The sequence below is a fragment of the Chiloscyllium plagiosum genome, chromosome 32 (assembly GCF_004010195.1).
Source record: "Chiloscyllium plagiosum isolate BGI_BamShark_2017 chromosome 32, ASM401019v2, whole genome shotgun sequence".
NCBI lineage: Eukaryota > Metazoa > Chordata > Chondrichthyes > Orectolobiformes > Hemiscylliidae > Chiloscyllium > Chiloscyllium plagiosum.
This window is the reverse complement of record NC_057741.1, coordinates 17296284-17317244: the sequence shown is the minus strand read 5'-3', so window position 1 is coordinate 17317244 and position 20961 is coordinate 17296284. Positions and strand designations below refer to the sequence as shown.

General features: G+C 42.4%; 1 protein-coding gene across 3 annotated transcripts in view; it reads left to right on the top strand.

The window, feature by feature from the left end:
• Positions 1-20961, top strand: part of maml3 (mastermind-like transcriptional coactivator 3) — a 524196-nt gene that overhangs the window by 25660 nt on the left and 477575 nt on the right. The window contains exon 1 of one of the 3 annotated variants that reach the window (XM_043674111.1): positions 16288-16697. The exons of 1 other annotated variant lie outside the window; for it this stretch is intronic. In XM_043674111.1, coding sequence (XP_043530046.1) covers positions 16338-16697 — 360 coding nt within the window. In that variant the 5' untranslated portion in view covers positions 16288-16337. Of the gene's footprint in view, positions 1-16287; positions 16698-20961 lie in introns of those variants that run through there. One more of the 3 variants, XM_043674110.1, reaches the window with a different exon arrangement.

Here is a 20961-nt window from a genome sequence, read left to right as displayed (position 1 = left end):
CCTCAGGATTCCCTCCAACAACTTGCCCACTACCGACGTCAGACTCACCAGTCTATAGTTCCCTGGCTTGTCCTTACCACCCTTCTTAAATAGTGGCACCACGTTAGCCAACCTCCAGTCTTCCAGCACCTTACCTGTGACTATCAATGATACAAATATCTCAGCAAGAGGCCCAGCAATCACTTCCCTAGCTTCCCACAGAGCTCTCGGATACACCTGATCAGGTCCTGGGGATTTATCCACTTTTATGATTTCCAGTGTCCTCTCTGATTGAGGTCCTGGCTTGGGGAGCACTCCTGTTCCTCGCATGATATGCTAGGTACTTGCTTGGCTTATCCCCATGCTCAAACAGCCTTTGACTCCCTCTTGGCTATCCATGTGAGCATGGAGTTCAGTGTAGATCCGAAGTGCTGTGATCCTCTGCAGTTTAACCAGCAACGGCCTGTTAAAGTATACCTTTTCAGCTACTTTCAGACATGTCTCGAGCAAGCATTGCTGCTTACCCATCTGCCGCTTCTTACTGGTTGAATAGAACGTAACCCAGCCCCTAGCAAAGGCTTCAGGTGTTTCTCAAAGAATGGATGGGTTTCTAGCCGAGCCTGAATTAATGTCTTAAAAAAAACCCTGAACTCAGAAGAAAAGCATTCAATAAACTTGCTATTCTTGAGGATGAAGGGATCCAGTCGCCAGTGCCTCAAGCCTACCACAGTATCCTTACTCTTAACCATTAAATACACTGGGGTGTATTCCGAAAAGGTGATATTGCAATTGTACACGATGCCACTGAGCCCAAATGTGCTGCGGGGGTCAGAAAAAGGTCAATCCTGGTGTGGCATTGATGTGGATTTGAGAAGATATCCCTGCCAGTAGGGTGAAGGTGCCTCCAAATATCTTCCAATCCCAGTTCAGCACACAAATCCCTTAATTGTTTAGATTGCAAAGAAGATATCGGTGGGCCTTTGGGCAATCTGCCTACCGTAGGGTCTATGAGACAATTGAAATCCCCTTCTACGATGATATGTTGAGATGTAAGGTTAACCAGTCTAGAAAGTGTGTCTGTCAAGAATTTAAGGTGCTGGACCAGGGGACAGTAAACATTTAAGATCCTGTATTCTTCTCCATGTATCAAAGCTTTAAGGATTACAAATTTCCAGTGAGTGTCTTTAATGCACTCCAATAACTTAAATGGGAGATTCTTTCTAACTAAAATGGCCACCCCTCTACTTCTCGTATTAAAAAATGAAAAATAAACCTGGTCATACCCGTTTTGTTGCAGCTTCAAATGCTCTGCATCGTGTAGGTGTGTTTCTTGTAATAAGGCAACATCCACCCTTTCCCTTTATAAGACTGGAAAGTACCTTCTTCCTCTTGACAGGCGAATGACACCCCTTAATATTCCAGGTGCACCACTTAAACACATCCTTAGCCATAACCTTCATAGGCACCATTTAGACTCCAGAGAGGAAGAACCCGAATGATAGATTGCTGAGCTTTAATGCAAAAGAATCCACAAACCTCAAAAACTACACAGATTAAAGTGACTACAGCCAACAAAAGGGGCGGCAGGGTGGCTTAGTGGTTAAAACTGCTGCCTCACAGCACCAGGGTCCCAGGTTCGATTCCAGCCTCGGGCGACTGTGTGAAGTTTGCACATTCTCCCCGTGTCTGCGTGGGTTTCCTCCGGGTGCTCCGGTTTCCTCCCACAGTCCAAAGTTGTGCAGGTCAGGTGAATTGGTCATGCTAAATTTCCCATAGTGTCAGGTGCATTAGTCAAAGAGAAATGGTTCTGGGTGGGTTACTCTTTGGAGGGTCAGTGTGGACTGGTTGGGCCGAAGGGCCTGTTTCCACGCTGTAGGTAATCTAATCTTAAAAAAAACTTACAAAAACTATATATCGCAAAAGAAGAAAAGCCAAAAATTTGTGCAATTGACCCCCCATTCAAATGGGGTCCCTACACTTCCTACAACCCTACTAACCATCCCAACCTCCCTCTCAACTCTTACCAGCTAGGGTCGTGCCACATACACTACCACCCGGTGTAGAGGAAAAAAACCCACCAAGCCCAAAGTTAGTACTATAGACAAGTAAACTAAAAAATAAATATGTCACCCAGCCCTTAACATAGAGATTAAAGATAAATACTCTATCTGTCCCGAACATCATTTCATGCAACTTTATTACCAGAAAGGAGACTCCTCCAAGTCCTTTTTAAAGAAGAACAAACCTGAACAGCTCTGTTCTCTATGCCTACTCGGCTGTTGGAGTTAAGTCAACGTGTCCACAAAGGTCTTCACTTTCCCTGGCGAGTTGAACAAATGTATGGATCCATTATGATTGAAGTGAAGCAATGTTGGATATCTTAAAGAATACTGGATCCCAAGCTGTCTCAATCTCCTCTTGATGCCATTGTAAGACTTCCTTTTCTGGACCACTGCCTCAAAGAAGTCGAGAAAAACATCACCCTGGAGCCGCCACATACCAATGCCCTCGAGTCCCTTTCCTGGGATCTAGGGGCTTCCATGACCCTCTGCTTGTCTTTATAATAATGGAGCCTTACGAGGACAGGGCATGGGCGCTGATCCGCACCTGGCTTTTGTGCTGCAATCCAGTGGGCTCTTCTTGAATTGTTATCATTCCCTTCTCAACCTCCAAACTAAGGAATTTCGGGAACAAGTTTTCGAAGAACTCCCTCGGCCGCACGCTTTCCGTCCCCTCTGGTATGCCAACAGCGCGCAGGTTCTTTCTTCTGCTCCTGTTTTCAAGATAGTCTACCAGATCCAACAGACCGTGGACCTGTGTTTCCAGGGCTTCAATACAGCTGTTAGAGGAGTCGGTCTCTGCCTGTACCCCTGCAGCTCGCCTGGCGCTCGAGCTCATTGGTCTTTTTTCCCAGGTCTTGCAGCATAGTGGATAGAGGAGCCAGCTTCTCTTTGTTTTTTTTTGTTCCTGGATCTGCTTCCCCAGGACCTCGCAAGATTTGGCAAACTCCTCAACCAGGGTTTGATGAGTAAACGAGCCCATTGCTTTGGTGGGCTGGAGCCCCCGGGCGAGCTTCCTCCTTTCTTTAGTATTCTCCAGCTGCAAGGACAAAGGTTTGGTTTTGTTTGGTTTTCTAGCTCCTTTTACTGTGGATTTTACTCACAGTAAAGTGTATGGGACGAGTTCTAGTTCTGTTGTGTCGGTGTTGCAACACGGAGCCCAGCAAACGTGATCTTAACATGACGCTGCCATCTTGGATTCTCCCAGATTTTTTTTAAAATTGAATTTGTATTTCTCCATTTGCCCGAATGGAATTCAAACCTGGGTCCCCAGAACATTACCTGGGTCTCTGGATTAACAGTCCAGTGATAAATCACAAGGCTGTTGCCTCCCTTTCCTTTCTATACTTAACAAAAATTACTTTTTGTAAATAAATATATTTTAGCTACAGATTAGTAATTATGAACTTTGGGCATATAACTCTATTAATTAAAACTCCATCTTCCTTTTAAATTTCCCCTTAAATTATATGTTCACACACACATACAGACGTACAGAGAGGCATACAGGCAGAGAATACAAAGGGTGTTATGGGTGAAGGGAATGATTAGGGAAACAGTTCAATGATTCTTGTTCATAGTATTTGCTGAGGTGATTCTTGTGTTGACCAGAATGCTGCCTGCCAATCTTCCTTCTCCTGATGCTTTCACTTGTTTCCTGGAGGCACAGCATAACTGGTTCACAATAATGAAAGTCTCTGATTTCATTATGAAGAGTCACAGCTTACAGTAATTGTTGAAGGAAAAGTAAACTGGCTTTCATTTTATACTTTGTTTTTTTTTTACTGCAGAGAATGGAGATAGCTTGAGGCTGTCGAGATCTGATTGCTTCTAACTATCTTGTTCAGCTACCTGGGAACAAGTCAGTGTTGTGGCACTTCTGTCATCAGTAACTGGTCATTAATCTCCAGACCAATCAGCTACTTGTTGCCAGCTGTATTGCCACTTGTACAAACTCCAACTTATCTGCAAAAGACACTTCAACTGCTGAATCATAGCATCCCTACAATGCAGAAGAGACCATTCCACCCATTGAGTCTACACTGACACTCCAAAGAGCACCCCTCCCAGACAGGCCTTCTCCCACCCTATTTTATCCCTATGACTGCATTTGCCACAGCTAACCCGCATCCCTGGTCATTACGGACAATGTTGTTTGGTGAGAGTGTGGTGCCGGAAAAGCACAACAGGTCAGGCAGCATCTGAGGAGCAGGAGAATCAACGTTTTGGGCAAAAGCCCTTCATCCTGATGGGGAGAATGTACACAGACAGTCGCCCAAGGTTATAATTGAACCTGGTTCCCTGGCTGTATGAAGCAGCAGCACTAACCACTGAGCCAACATGTCTCTGTTTGAACTGTACTGTTTGAATAAGCAGCTGTGTAAATAGCATTTGCAGCGAGTGTCTGGTTTCTTTCAAAAAGCTGTAACCTTCAACAATTCTTTTATTTTAAAAACAATCCTTTTTGTCTCAGAGGGTGCTCTTTGGAGTATCAGTATACAGTCAATTAGCTAAATTGCCCATAGTGTTAGGTGCATTAGTCAGAGGGAAATGGGTCTGTTGGTGGGTTACTCTTCGGAGGGTCGGTGTGGGCCAAAGGGCCTGTTTCTACACTGTAGGGAATCTAGTCTAATCGTTTCTATTTTTATCTACAATCAAAAATACAGAAAAATAGAAAGACAGTCTTCAGAGAGCAGGCGAGCAGCCATAAATGCAGCCTGGTCCAGTCCATGAGCTGGGTATGTGTTACTAGGTGCAAAATATTCTTGCTACACCATTGCATCCTGAGGAACAGCATTGAAGGGCAGAAGCACAGAGTAAGTGGATGGGAGATGTGCCATAAGTGTTCTTTTGAAGCTGGCATGAGGCAGGTGCCAATGTCTATGGGTGGGTGTGCATGTAACCAGTGCCGATGGAGTGTGCCCTGAAACATTAGTGCCTGAAGTCCAGCATGGAACAAGTGCAAGCTAAAGTTGCCAGGTACCCACTCTAACCTTCAGGTTGAGAATTTGTGTTGAGAATATTTCTGTATTCAATAAGGAATTTATGAACTACTTTCTCAGAGTAACTGAACAATTGGAAATGCATAAAGCCACTGTGAAAACATCCAAGGTGAAAAGCAAAATACTACAGATGATGCAAGTCCGAAATTAAAATGCTGGAACTCAACAGGTCTGGCAGTGTCCGTGGAGAGAGAAACAATTAATCTTTAACCAGAACCTTGTCAGTTCTTACTTACTGGTCATTATGGTGTCTGTCAATTGTGTCTATGAAATCACTGGAGATTTTACAATCTCCACAATGACCATAATAACTTTCTGACTTTCAAGGAAGAGAGGTACAGACTGTTCTACAATCTTTGTGCTTTTATCTTGGTTGAAGTCTCCAAGGTAATCAGGAAATATACTGTTTTCATGGTTTTTTTTTTTGTCCAATGAGCACGTCTATAAATGTCAGTTTTCACAGGTCTGTTTCTAGATATCAGAGGCCCACTGACAATGATGTCTGCTTTGATAAACAATTGTGAACAGAATGCTTCAGTAGTTGATTGTTGACATGAGCTGAGATGGACGAGCAGGCTGCTGAATAATTGAGGGTATAATTTGATTACAGTGTCTGCAGATTGAGACTTGGTTATGATCTCATGCAGAACTTGCACAGTAGCCAGGATTCACGGAGTTGAATATTGTGTCACACTCTCAGTGGCAGGGCAGATCCTTTCGATGAATGGCAACAGGTTGTTTACTCGGTAAAGCACTTCTGTCACTGTATAGTTCTAATCGCCTCTGTCAGCAATCTCCATATATCACAGTCCAAAGAAGCAACAGGGCCTGTAAGGGGACAGAACACACCTGTTGATGTGTTGTGTGAAACCAGAATGACACCATTTGTAGAACTGGAAGTTTCATCTTGTAAGGGATTGACTGCAATTGAACCCTCGGTATTTCAAGCTTCAAGTATATCGGAAACCTGACCTCGAAGTCTGCTGCTCTGTCATTTAATAATGATTTTCATGTAGACAAAGGCTGTACTGAAATAGCAGGGAAATTGGCTGGCCAGTGCTTTGAAGAAAATGAAGGCCAAATTGCCAAGATGTTCATGGGGCAAGTGCTTTGCAATAACCTTTGGACTCACACTACATTTGAAGGATGATGGATTTGCCACTGTTGCTGATTTTGTTTTCTGGCTGTTTTCAGAAACTGCTGTTTTTGCAGATGTAAATTTTTGGTACTTTTTTTTTTATATGATATGCCAAACAAACCAGACTATGAACAAACTTCACAGGAGCACCTGCCAGATTAGGAGAAATGTGTCTGTGCAGTGCAGTGTCCGTCATACAATTTGAGCCCAATTAATTCCGTGGCATTATGCTGTTAATATTAAACTTTTTCAAGTAGATTTCAGCAGTTCTAATGTAGTGTCCAAGGTTCTCTCTTACATTGGTGGATCTTTGCTGGTATACTCTCTCTCCCATCTGCTTGAATGCAACTCAAAAACTTTCAAGGGTTAGTTTCAGATGTAATATTTTCTTCAGAAGATCATGTTAAGGAAATCATAGTTTCAGTATGAAATGTCCCCCATCTCTTTGGTGTGAACAATTATTTCCTTTGAAAGTTTCAAGCTCAAAGCACTTTTTGAGTAGATTTGAAGTAATTGCGATATATTAATTGAACTTTAGATATTTTTAATCAACCTGTTCAGCAATGTTATTGCACACCTCTGGATCAGATGGGACTTGAACCCAAATCTCTTAGCTCCGAGGTAGGGATACTACTACTGTAAAACAAGAGACTTTTAACTTGCTTTAGTGTGTATTGGTCAAAATAAATAGAGCAACTCCTGGCTAATTGAGCAGGGTTCGGTAACCTTGGTGAAGTTCTGCATGTGTACCGGTAACACTCTGTGTGCTGAAGTTAGAGATAACACTGGCAATTGGAATGTGGAGATCTGGATATCAGAGTAATGGCTGTTATTAGGTTCAACTTTATTGTAAAATTGTTGGTTTCACCCATTATCCTCTGTCTACTTATGAGTTGATCACCTCAGGAAAAATATGGAGAGAACATATTCCTCACCTCTAGAACCAATCTGCAGTCAGCTTTATCCAGATTAAACCTATCACTAAGCAATTATATTTCTCTTTAAAGCTGTTCAGGTTAACACACTCCTCCAGGTGACTGAGGGTGTCAACATGGGTCATGGCACAGACTGCAGTGGCAACAGCTGTTCTCTCTCTCTTCTCACTCACTCTCACTCACTCACTCACTCACTCACTCACTCACTCACTCAACACACTCTCTCTCGACGGTCCTCTCTCTCCTGTCCTCTCTCTTGCCTTGTCTCTCACCCTCTCTCTCTTCCAGCTTTCTTTTTGCTGCATGCACAGTAGCATTTATTGAAACTTGCGTTTTTGACAATGTAGAGTATGATACTAAGCAGCTTCTAGAGAAATTCCTACCTTATTTAGAATTCTGGTCAATGTAGATCCACTGACAGATTTCAGTACTGAACTGACATGCCCATTTTTAATTGTCAATTGTATTCTGAATTCTGGGTCAGAGCAGTGGCATTTTTGTCTTCTCATTCTTCGGACAGATACCTCTGCAATATCCACTTGATTAATTATACAAACTCCTCTTCCTACCCCCTTGTAATTGTTGGATTGGCTTTCAGACTCTGAACTTACATTAGCCTCAGCATTAGGCCATCTCAACTCTCTCCCTGACATTGATAATAAGACCCAATGAGAAATCATGTTAGCAGAGCTTGTAGTTAATAGAAATTGTTATTTTCAGTATAACTAAAAGAAAGCCTTTCACTATCAAGATGTGTTAAACGTTGCAGATTGTTATTGAGACCTTATGTACTTTATCATGGTAACAAGCCAAGATTGGCTAGAGGTTCATCCTCATTCATTCAATTATGTTTCTCATAATTTTTTCTATGATGAAACAAATCTTCATCTGTCCACAAATCTAGCATAAATCCAACCCTTTAAATCCTACTGTCGATTGTCTTTAGTGATTGAAGGTGTCATTGTCAGTATTGTCAAGTAGCACTTACCACTCAATGACCTGCTTATTGATGTTCAGTTGATGTTTTGCCAGGGGCTTTTGGCCCCAGATCTTATTAGAGCATTGGTTCAAATAAGGGTTAAATTCCAGAGGTGAAGTAAGAATGACTGCCCTTGATTTCTGGGGAGCATCAGACTGAAAGTGGCACTGAGAAGCTCAAATAGAACTGAAGTGAGTGGGGATCAGAGGAAAAATATTCAAAGATTGGAGTCATATCTGGCACCAAACAAGGTAGTTGTGTTGCTGGAGACCAGTTATCTTGCTACATCTCAGTTCTATTTGCTTATTGAATTTGGTTTTTTACAACATACTTTTGTCACTGTTTTTGTATTTACATGATAGCCTAATAATGCACTATCTCACAGTTAAATTCTAATCTTATGGAAGTTCTCTACCAAATATTATAATAACATTGCCCTTCCGTACACCAGTATTCATCATTTGCATTTGGTTTTGTCTCATTCAGTTTGTAGAGTAGCACCTGCTTAATCCTGATCCTTGAGGTATTGCTCTGTCTCATGTTTTAGTCCTAAGTCTTTTACATTTCCTATCTCCAATTTCGAAGTTCTTTTGATTTGGTTTGCTCACCTTCTGTCCTAATTCTGTAACACCCCTGTGATCAAGCATGTCTTGCTCTATCCTGGATTATATATTTATCTGATCCTCTGCCATATTCTGTCGTTCCTGTAGATCTGCCACACCTTGGGTGTTTGTTACATTCCTTCTCTGCTGATGTATCTCATGTTTTATCTTGGTTTTGATCTTGTAAAATTAGATCATTCTATATTTATTTCTAGTTTTACATATTTAGGCTGTTGGCTATGATGCTTTACCTGGATCCTGAGAGGTAATTTTTATTTAACATCATAGTCAGAAGCTTGATTTAAAATAACTTTCTGGAAGTCTGTTCGATTTTCTGTTTTTGAGATCGTGCTGACAAATGTGTAGTGTGATTTTAGCCAGAACTTTGCCAATTTGTTCTGGATCATGGTTATTTGGTAATTATATCAGGGATTTTTAATAATCCATGGCAGCACTTACTTTTTCATAGTTTTGTCCAATCTCCTCCAGGTGTCTGCTTTCTAGCAAATTTCTTGAATAGGAGCGAAACTTCATTTTTTTTTTAGCCATGTGTGATCTATGTTGTGGGACTTCATAAATTTATTTTAAATTTACATTTGTGATGTGTGGGTTTTCTGTATGTCTGAAGTTAAAAAGTATTTTATAAAGATTTCTGTAGCCATGGTGATTTTCTTTTCTTTTTAGTGCAGTTTGATGAGGGCTATGTTTGACAGTGCCAATGGATTTACAACAGGATGGTTTACAACTGAGCAAGGTATAAATGGTGCTTTGAGGTCTGTTAGAAATTTCTAGACTTGTTTTTTTTTAAATTTAGGGTAACACATTGTTTAGATGGAGAGACCTTGTTTTGCTTTTACTTTATTTTTGAGCAGTTTTGTAAAGTCCTTAGATAAAAAAGGTTATGTAGATCAGTGCTTCAGGAAAAGCTAGAATATAATAAGGCTAGATTACCTTTAGAGTAAGGAGCTAGTGATAGTTCCAAACCAGAAATATTGGGTTAAAACCCGGAAGAGGTTATTTGAAGTATAATTTTTTAATATAAGGTTTTTGATACTCCAGCAAGAGGCTATCAGTCTTTTCAATTTAAAAGTTAAAGTCACAATTACCTTAAACTTATTGAGGTGTTAGGAAATATTTTAATCTGCAGTGAGTGCTGTACAAGGATACTTTTGGTTTCTGTAGAAGAGGTTGCATTTATTTTGGAACTTGTGAAAGACTATTTTGGGAATCCTGGGATTATTCTTTAACCGTGTGTGTTTAAAAAAAAATCTTTGAATTTATATTATAGCTTGGTTTATTCTATTTTATCTTCATTTTGTTAATAAGCTTCTGTTTTGTTGTTAAAACAAAATCTGCAACATTGCGTGCTTATGTTTCAGTGACAAACCATCTCTTTAAAAGCAAAACAAAATATGATATAGCAAGCCAAGCTTCAGTCTGGGTTCTGACATGTCCAGCAGCAACATCAAATGGAATCATAACACCTGATTTAAGATGAGCTAATCCAAGTTGGAAATCCAAATACAGAGCTGATGTGGTAATGCTTCACATTTTCTTTTATTATTGTGAGCCTCAATTTTAAAATCCTGCTTTGTTACCTTTGTTTCCATTTCTAACCCCTTCCATCGCATAGCCACAGAAATCTCTGCATTTCTCTGACTCTCGCAAGTTGCTCATCACCAATTTTCAGGCATGCTTTCAACTACCTTGGCCCAAAGCTCTATTCCATTCATTTTAGTTTATTCCAGATCTTTTTATTTCTCATGAGGAGAGCTAGGAAGGAGCACAAAAAAGGCTTGGCAGGAAGGACTAGGGAGAATCCAAAGGCATTTTACATGTATGTGCGGAATAAGAGAATGATCAAAGAAAGAGTAGGGCCGATCAGGGATAGCATAGGAAACTTGTGTATAGAGTCTGAGGAGGTAGGGGAAGCCCTAAATGAGTTTTTTGCTTCTGTGTTTACTAAAGAAAAGGACCTTGTAGCGAATGAAACCATTGAGGAGCAGGTAAGCATGCTGGAACAGATAGAGATTGAGGAAGCTGATGTGCTGAAAATTTTGACAAACATTAAGATTGACAAGTTGCCAGGGCCAGACCAGATTTGTCCTCTGCTGCTTTGGGAAGCGAGAAATGTGATTGCTTTGCCGCTTGCGAAGATCTTTGCATCCTTACTCTCCACCGGAGTCGTACCTGAGGACTGGAGGGAGGCAAATGTACTTACTCTCTTCAAGAAAGGAAAAGGGAAATCCCCAGCAATTGCAGACCAGTCAGTCTCACGTCTGTCGTCTGCAAGGTGTTAGAAAGGATTCTGAGGGATATGATTTATGACCATCTGGAAGAGCATGGCTTGATTAAGTGCAGTCAGCACGGCTTTATGAGGGGCAGGTCATGCCTCTCAAGTCTTATTGAGTTCTTTGAGGATGTTACGAGACACGTTGATGAGGGTCGAGCGGTGGATGTGGTGTATATGGACTTCAGCCAGGCATTTGATAAGGTTCCCCATGGTAGGCCCATTCAGAAGGTCAGGAGAAATGGGATACAGGGAAATTTAGCTGTCTGGATACAGAATTGGCTGGTCGACAGAAGACAGCGAGTGGTAGTGGAAGGAAAATATTCTGCCTGGAAGTCAGTGGTGAGTGGTTTTCCACAGGACTCTGTTCTTGGGCCTCTACTCTTTTTGTAATTTTTATTAATGACTTGGATGAAGGGATTGAAGGATGGGTTAGCAAATTTGCAGATGACACATAGGTTGGAGGTGTCATTGACAATATAGAGGACTGTTATAGGCTGCAGTGTGACATTGACAGGATGCAGTGATGGGCTGAGAGGTGGCAGATGGAGTTCAACCTGGATAAATGTGAAGTGATGAATTTTGGAAGGTTGAACTTGAAAGTTGAGTACAGGATTAAAGACAGGATTCTTGGCAGTGTGGAGGAACAGCGAGATCTTGGTGTGCAGGTACATAGATCCCTTAAAATTGCCACCCAAGTGGTCAGGGTTGTTAAGAAAGCATATGGTGTTTTGGCTTTCATTAACAGGGGGATTGAGTTTAAGAGCCGTGAGATCTTGTTGCAGCTCTATAAAACTTTTTGGTTAGATTGCACTTGGAATACTGTGTCCAGTTCTGGTCGCCATATTATAGGAAAGATGTGGAAGCTTTGGAGAGGGTTCAAAGGAGGTTTACCAGGATGCTGCCTGGACTGGAGGGCTTATCTTACGAAGAGAGATGGACTGAGCTCGGACTTTTTTCATTGGAAAAAAGAAAGAAGAGAGGGGACCTAATTGAAGTGTACAAGATAATGCTTATCTTACGAAGAGAGGTTGACTGAGCTCGGACTTTTCTCATTGGAAAAAAGAAGGCAGAGAGGGCACCTAATTGAGGTGTACAAGATAATGAGAGGCATAGATAGAGTTGATAGCCAGAGACTTTTATAGAGGGGATGTCAGAGGCGGGTTCTTTACACAGAGAGTTGTGGGAGCATGGAATGCATTGCCAGCAGCAGTTGTGGAAGCGAGGTCATTGGGGATATTTAGGAGACTGCTGGACAAGCATGTGGTCACAGAAATTTGAGGGTTCGTACATTAGGTTTACCTTACATGAGGATCAATGGTCGGCACAACATCGTGGGCTGAAGGGCCTGTTCTGTGCTGTACTGTTCTATGTTCTATAATCACATATCCTTGACTCTGTCATATTTTAGTGGCAATCTCGTAGAATTGTTTTTCTCAAGTGGATTTAATCCTAATCCAACCAAACTGATTGTCCTATTTTATCCTCTGCCATTGTTGAACTGCTTTGTTCTATGTTTAGTCTTCACCTTGCAGCTTGGCGTCAATCTCAGATTTTTGCTGCACTTGTCTTGCATCTTCAAATTGACCAAATCTTGTAGTTTTGTGCTTCGGCATATTGAGGACGTCTTGTCCAAATATTTAGAATTTGCAGTAAAATGCAATATTATAAACTGTCATGTACCTTTAATAAAGATAATTTTATATTTTAACACTTCTCTATAACTATTACAGTGAACATGGAGTCATACTTAGGCAAGGTGGTGAAGAAGGTGTTTGGTACAGATGCCTTCATTGGTCAGTGCATTGAATATAGGAGTTGGGATGTGGCCCTACAGGACATTGGTTAGGCCACTGCATTCAAACCTGGTCTCCTTGGTAGAGGAAATATATTAGCGCTGAAAATGTGTTGCTGGAAAAGCGCAGCAGGTCAGGCAGCATCCAGGGAACAGGAGAATCGACGTTTCAGGCATAAGCCCTTTAGACTTGAAAGTGGTGCAGGAAAGGAAGCAAAAAAGATTTGAGGATAGTGCTGGGGTTGGAGGGTTTGAGCTATAGGGCAAAGGTGTTTAGACTGGTATTTCTTTCCCTGGAATGTCAGACTGAAGGGTGACCTTATAGAGATTTATAAAATCATGAGGGTCATGGATAGGTTGAATAGCCGAGGTTGGGGAGTCTAAAACTAGAGGGCATAGGTTTAAGGTGAGAGCGGAAAGATTTAAAAAGGACCTAAGGGGCAGGTTCTTCACACAGCGGGTGGTACGTGTATGGAATAACTGTCAGAGGAAGTGGTGGTTCAATTACAACCTTTTAGAAAGCACTTGGTTAGGTTCATGAATAGGAAGGGTTTGCAGGGATATGGGCAAGTGCTGACAAGTGGGACTAGGTTAATTTAGGATATCTGGTCTGCATAAACGACTTGGACCGATACAACTCTGGTCCCAATCCTGCAGCCATGACCTGACATTTTATAGTTTTTTTAATTCTCTGTAGTTTTTACAGTCCTGTTGGTGTTTTATATTAAATTTCTTCTCTGTTCTAAAAATTGTTGGATTCATTGTAATCTAAAACCTGTGTTACCACTTTTCCTGTTTTTGGTTTGTTCTGGCTATTGGCCATTCTCTCTAATATAGTCCTGAAATAATCTCAACTCCATCCCAGGTTTTCATTCTGCCAACTGGTTTTGGATTACGATACCCACAACAACTTGCATTTATGTTGCACCTTTTACTCATACCAAAGCAGACCATGGTGTTTTGCAGCAACGTTACCAAATACAGTTTGACACTTATCCGCATAAGGAGCTATTAAGATAGGTAACTAAAAGTTTGGTTGAGAAAGTGGATTTTAAGGAGCATCTTTTAAAGGAGGAGAAAAAAGCAGAGAGGTTTACACAAGTTGAAGATTTATAGTGCTGGAAGAACACATGGGAATCCATTGAAGGATTTAAAAAACAAGAGTAGGAAATTTTAAATTGCTGGTGTTTGGAGTCACGGTCCAGCAGGGAGGACTATGTGCAAACAGGACTTTGTATGAGTAAAGATATGCATTGCAGAGTTTCCACAATTCTAACGCTTAACGGATAGTTTGTATAGCTACAAAGATTTTCACTTTGTCACATTTTCCCCAATTTTTGCAATAAACCTGATTCTACATTTGTATTATCTTCTAAGCTTGGGTTATTACTCCTAATCTTGTACTCGGCAGTCATCCAATGTGGATTCTGTCTATATTCTGTCACAGATTGTCCCACTCCCTCTTCCAGTTTACTTTGTTCCAGATTTTCTTTCTGCCAAATAGTGTTGTATTAGTTCTGATTATCTTACTGATCTGTCTAGGGATTTCTATCTGTCTCTCTACATGCACTTATCCAAGAACCCAACCTTTTTCAGATTTCTCTTAACCACACTATTAGCCCAATTTCTCTATCTCTGGTTCTATGTTAGGATTTCCTTACACCCTTCTTATTCTAGGAAAAAGTGAGGGCTGCAGATGCTGGAGATCAGAGCTGAAAAATGTGTTGCTGGAAAAGCGCAGCAGGTCAGGCAGCATCCAGGGAGCAGGAGAATCGATGTTTCAGGCATAAGGGCTTATGCCCAAAACGTCGATTCTCCTGCTCCTTAGATGCTACTTGACCTGCTGCGCTTTTCCAGCAACACATTTTTCAATCCTTCTTATTCTGTATTGTAATCCTAGTCCTCGTCTATACTCTGTTCCAGGGTTTGTCTTTGCTTCTCTACTGTTTTATTACTCATGAATTTAATTTCACTGATGTCTAGGGGTTTCGCTCTTAGGGGTTTTGTTACACTGATTCTGTACATATATTCCATTCCGGGGTTTCTTTTTGTGATCCAGTGTTGCATTAACTCTGGTTTTGTTTCTTTATTCCAGGGTCAATTTGTGTGTCCAGGTCTTTTTTGTATCAGTACAGATTCTGTTCACTTGCTCTGTCGTGGGCTAGCCCAGGCCTCTTATTCTGTGTCCACTATAACGTTTCTCTCCTTTAGTTGATGCATTAGGTATTTTTAAAATCTACACTTGTCCTGGTTTATTTCTGATCCTGTTTTGGTGCATTAACATTGATTCCTCTGCTTATTATTTTGTTACTCCAGATTCGACTCCCCGTGGGAGTTGTTGAGGAATGTTGGCTGTCCTGATTCTGCATTTGAACTCTGTTCCGGAGTTTCACTTTGACCCTGGTAACTTCGCGTCGCTCCTGATTTCATAGCTCCACTCTACCCCACAATTTCCATCCGACCCTCTTCTCCCTCTGTGTGTGTGTGTGTGGTGCACTTTGGTCCTGGTGCGATCATCCGGATTCTGCCCCTGGATTTCCGTCTGCCTCGGTTTTTGAGGTGCTCGACTCTGCGAGCTCTAGCCCTGGCTTTCTCTCTGACCCTGTCAATTGTTAAATGATTCCGGAGGCTCGCCTCTTGGCCGGGGGTTTCTAGCTGCTTCCCCCGGTCATGGCTGTATGAAGTCCTGATATTCATGTACACACATGTATCTATCTTTTGACTTTCTCAAACCCCCCCAAAAAAAGGTAGTTGTGTATTAGTCCTGATCCGGAGCTGAGCTGAGCTCTGTGGCGTGTGTTGCAGCCTGCCTTTGGTTGTGTTCACGGCCTCTGGCTGATGTTTACTGTTTGATTGTCCCAGATCAATCGGCTGGCATGGTGGAGGTGATAGTGGGAGCTGCGGCAGCAGCAGCAGCAGTTGCTCGCCGTTCCTTCCGAGTTTCGCGATCCCAGTGAAAGAGGGGCTGCGCTCTCTCCTCTCCCAATGCAAAAACGCCAGCGCTTTTTGAACCGTGAATGCCGCGGGACGCCAGCGAACGCAGATCCGCTTCTCCAGACACACCGGGCAAATGTAAACAGCTTTTCTTTATATAGAGAGATATATATAAAAAAAGAAACTTTTCTTCCCACCCCCCCTCCTTTTTCTCTCTCTCTCCAACAACAACAAAAAAACAAAGAAAACCTTTTTTTTTGGTCACGAATTTTATGATGATTGCTAATATCCGGATCTTAATCGTGGAGTTGATGCAAAAGCAGTGGAATAGCTTCTAATGCAGCGATGAGTGAACTCGAGAACAGACGCTGGGTTGCAATGAGTTAGTTATCACAAGCTCTTTATTTTTTAATTTTTTGTTTGTTTAGTTGGTTTTATTCCTGACCGAAAAGCAGCAACAGGGGGGAAAAAAAGAGAAGGAACCGTGGGGCTCCATTGGATTTAAGAGATGTTCGTTGGTTTTTTTTGTTGAAGGGTTCTTTTTTTTTAAAAAAAAGAGTTGTCCCGAAATAAACTGTGTCGAAAGCTTGTCCGGCCGGGGGGGAGGGGGGAAGCTGGAGATTATGGGGGATTTTGTAGCTCCCGCGGCCGCCCTGAACGACAGCAGCGGCGGCGGGATGGGAGCGGCGGCTGGGGCCAGCGGTGTTCCCAAGCACAGCACCGTGGTGCAGAGGCTCCGGCAGAGGATCGAGGGCTTCAGGAGGCACCACAACAACTGCGAGGTGAGGCGCCAGCAAGCGCAGGCTCAGCAGATCGAGCTGGACCGCCAGGAGACCTTGACGCTCCACCAGCGGTGCCTGGAGCTCAAGGCGAAGAAGACGGGCAAGCAGCGGCAGGAGTCCGCGTCCCGCAACAAACACTGTGAATCCGAGCCGCCTACCGGTCCCTCCGCCCCGGAGCAGAGGAGCAACACTCTGATCGCGGTAAGCACTAACTTTCACTTTTTGTTCCCCCCCCCCCCAAAGGTCCAACACAGGCTGGTCATTCATTGGCCCATTGATGGGGAAAAAGGGGGGGGCTGTTGTTTTGGACTGTTTTTTTTTCGAGTGTCACTCTAATGCTTACCTGTAACTTTTATAATGAGAAACTTTTGTGTGTGTGTGTGTGTGTGTGTTGTGGAGTTGAACAGTAGTTTCAGGCCAACTCCTGGACGGTTTACCCCTTGGGATGTGTGTAAACCCCTGTGTGGTGACATTTGGGGAGCACTTCCACAAGTTTTGCAGTTGTTTTTCTCTTTTGCAAAGTTACTATACGCACTGCTTCATGCCTAGCAACGAAGCAAGCCTTTTCACTTTCTGTGCCCAATGTCTATTAATGAATGTTGCCACCCGAGGGGGTTAGTTGCCTGGCCAGAGATTCCCTCTTCAACCTTCAGTCAGTGAGCTCGAAAGTCCGAATGCAGCTCCTTCTGATACAATAAAATGCAAAACTTCTGTCTCTCTCCTCCCTCTCTCCCCACCGGACAGATTTTTTTATTTGAAAACAAACCGTTGTTCCACCGCCGCTGTAGTCGAGCCGTGCTGTTTTGATCAGTTCAATCTACTCTCGTTTCCTGCCCCAGTAAAGGAGGAGTTGCTTTGGCTTGTATTTAAAGAGGTGGGTGGGATTTGGCTGATGGAAGGAGGGGGAAAGGAAACAGCTGCCAGTCCCCAGCGGAGGCTCCGCAGCGTAGTCGTGTTAGCTGATTCCCTGCTTGAAGATCATTGTTAATATTTGCTTATTTATTCAGCTTGGGTTAGACTGTATCAACAGCCTGTATATGAATGTTTGTTTGTTTATGTGTGTGTGTATGTACACATGGTATCTTAATACATTGCGATGTAAAGCAGATAGTCAGGAATGGCTCAAAACTGTTCGATCAGTTAATTTTAAACCTGGGACAGATAATACCTTTTGCTCAACAAAAAAAATTAAGGGATATTGGCCAAGGGCAGATATGTGGAATTAGGCCGCAGGTTAGCCATGGTCGTCTTGAATGGTGGACTGGGATTGAGGGGGTTGAGTCTTATTCCTAAGTGGTCAAAGGTATGGTGTTCAAAGGAAACCAGGGTGGGGAGGTTTTGGGGAGGGAATTTTAGAAAGTGGAATCTTCGATGGGAACGCAGAGTGTTTGCCAGAAGAGGAATTGAGGTTTTTTGTTTTGGAAAGGTGTGGTGTTATTAGGGTGGAGGAGGGGTCTCACATTTGTGAGAGAGGGAGGTCACAGTGGGACTTAATCAATGAATGAGAACTTTCAGACTTTAGATGTAAATGATTATATAATTGATTTGGATGCGAGCATAAGAGGTACAGTTAGGAGTATTGAGTACAGGAGTTGGGAGGTCATGTTGCGGCTGTGCAGGACATTGGTTAGGCAACTTTTGGAATATTGCATGCAGTTCTGGTCTCCTTCCTATCAGAAAGGTGTTGCTAAACTTGAAAGGGTTCAGAAAAGATTTACAAGGATGTTGCCAGGGTTGGAAGTTTTGAGCTATAGGGAGAGGCTGGAGCAGTTTTCGCTGGAGTGTCAGAGGCTGAGGGGTGACCTTAGAGGTTTACAAAATTTATGAGGGGCATGGATAGGATAAATAGACAAAGTCTTTTCCTTGGGGTGGGAGAGTCTAGAACTAGAGGGTATAGGTTTAGAGTGAGAGGGGAAAGATATCAAAGGGATATAAGGGGCAACTTTTTCACACCAGAGGGTGGTGCGTGTGTGCAATGAGCTACCAGACGAAGTGGTGGAGGCTGGTACAATTGCAATATTTAACAGGCATCTTAATGGGTGTATGAATAGGAAGGATTTAGAGGGATATGGGCCAAGTGCTGGCAAATGGGATTAGATTAAGTTGGAATATCTGGTTGGCGTGGACGGGTTGGACCGAAGCGCCTGTTTCTGTGCTGTATGTCTCTGACTCTCAATTAAGCATTCCAGCTGATCTGGATCAGCAAGGACAGGGATTGAATAGTATGTGTGATTCAATGTTGATTAAGATGTAAGCAAGAGTTTTTGGATGTACTGAAGTTCATGGAGAATGAGAGGCTGCCAGGGAATGTTGAGATAGTTGAAAATTTGGAAATGTCAAAACAGGAACAAATTTGGTTCTGTATAGTGCCTCTTAAATCTTTCGTTGTGAAGCACTTTGACATTCTAAAAAAAGTAACTACATTTGAAAAATAAATGTTTTGTAGGCAAATGTGACAGCGAATTTACACACAGATTGTATTAACAGCAAAATGATAATTAACCAGGTAATCTGCTTTGCTGGATTGATTAGAAAGCTTACTGTTTGCAAGGATATCAAAAATTTCCCTTGCTTTTCATCAGATGCTAATTTTTTTCACCTTTTTTTGTTTGAACATGAAGTCAGCACCTTCAGCTTAAAATCTTATCCAAGGGATGGTACCGGTGACCGTGCAGTCGCTCCATCACTTAAAATGATAATTAACCAGGTAATCTGCTTTGCTGGATTGATTTGAAAGCTTACTGTTTGCAAGGATATCAAAAATTTCCCTTGCTTTTCATCAGATGCTAATTTTTTTTCACCTGTTTTTTGTTTGAACATGAAGTCAGCACCTTCAGCTTAAAATCTTATCCAAGGGATGGTACCGGTGACCGTGCAGTCGCTCCATCACTTACTCACTGAATTGTCACCCTACATCTATGGCCAGATGTGGGGTATGAACTCAAATCTTCTGACTCTGAAACAGACTTCTAAAGACATGAGTAAGGGTTTGAAGAACAGATGGGTTGAGTAAGGGCAAACATGGGTGATGCTGTATATAGTTCTATATAGGCAGGCTTTGAGATGTAGTGGAGGAATCTGTACAGAGCTCTGTCAGGATGCATTGGGCTAATACAACACAGAATCCATACTTTGAGGCTGTTCCGGTTCTGTGGGAATCTAACTGGAAATACTCAGGCATGGATTTGCGGGAGCTGCCTCTAGGAGCCGCAACACATTCGTGGACAGTGCACTGGAAGGCAGGGTTGGAGATGGAATGGTAGTCAGTAGATTCAGAATGATTTGAGGAAGGGGTGCCCGTGCAGTTTTAGGAGACAGAAGATGGGGATCCAGTTATAATGAATAATCAAAGTGGGCGCCAGCATAAGAGGTTGGGTGGGAAGGAGTCAAGGAAATGGGAAGTAGATTGTGATGAGGTTTGAAAGGCCATTCTGGTGAAACTGGGAAGAGGTGGATCTTCAAGATCAGAGTGTGGGCAGGACTTTGGAGAAGCTTGATTTTTTTTTCGCGTGTGTTGTTGATAAAGTAGAGGAAATGAAGCAGTAAGGCAGCTAAAATGACAGGCTTCATGGTCGAGATAATAACAACTCATAAGTTTACAGGGTTACTCAAGGTGAGAGTTGATGGGAATAGGCGAGAGTGGTTTAATGAGATCGTCATTGCTGGGGGGGGGGAAGGGAACTTGGTAATGCCTTTAGCCACTAGCATGATCATGGCCTATTTTACCAGAGGATAGTGAAGCATTCTGGGCCTCCATGAAATCTGACCAAAGTTAATTGTGAGACAGGCACAATTGATCCTGTGCCCCATGAGAGAGTAAAAATTGGGACCAAACCAGAGGTTATGATTTTGGGTGCAAGACGGTGAAGATTTGCTGGGGGCATGTCAGTTAGAGTTGGGAGTGATAGTGCAAATTGTGGTGAATGGTGGGAGAAAAGTCTCTCGGCACTTTAGGAGATGGTGAAATTGCAATCAACTGTGAAATTTTTCCACAGGTGATACAGGTGCAAGTGAATGTCAAAATAACTAGAGAAGCCCTGACAAAGAAATGCTGGCAATCTGAATCGATAGTGCTCAAATTACACAGTTGGTCAAGTAAAGGGAAGCTGATGTTTGAATGTAGATCCTTCGTGAAGCAGGGTGATTCATTCCTTACTTGTTTTCTCAGGGATGGGAAAGAAGAATGATTCTTGGTATTAGTCGGTAATCTGGCCCTCTTTGTCTTTTGTGGGTTGGATTGAGGGCAGAAATAAGTTCAAGGGAAAATTGTCACTAAGTCAAAACAGCACTCAGAAATATTGCTATGCAAATGGGTTAATGGAAAGGGAGTGATTTCAGTTGCTTCCTTTTATCTTCATTTAAATGCTGCTTTATAAATGGAACAACAAATCTTTTGGGGGTGGCACGGTGGCTCAGTGGTTAGCACTGCTGCCTCACAGCACCAGGGTCCCAGGTTCAATCCCAG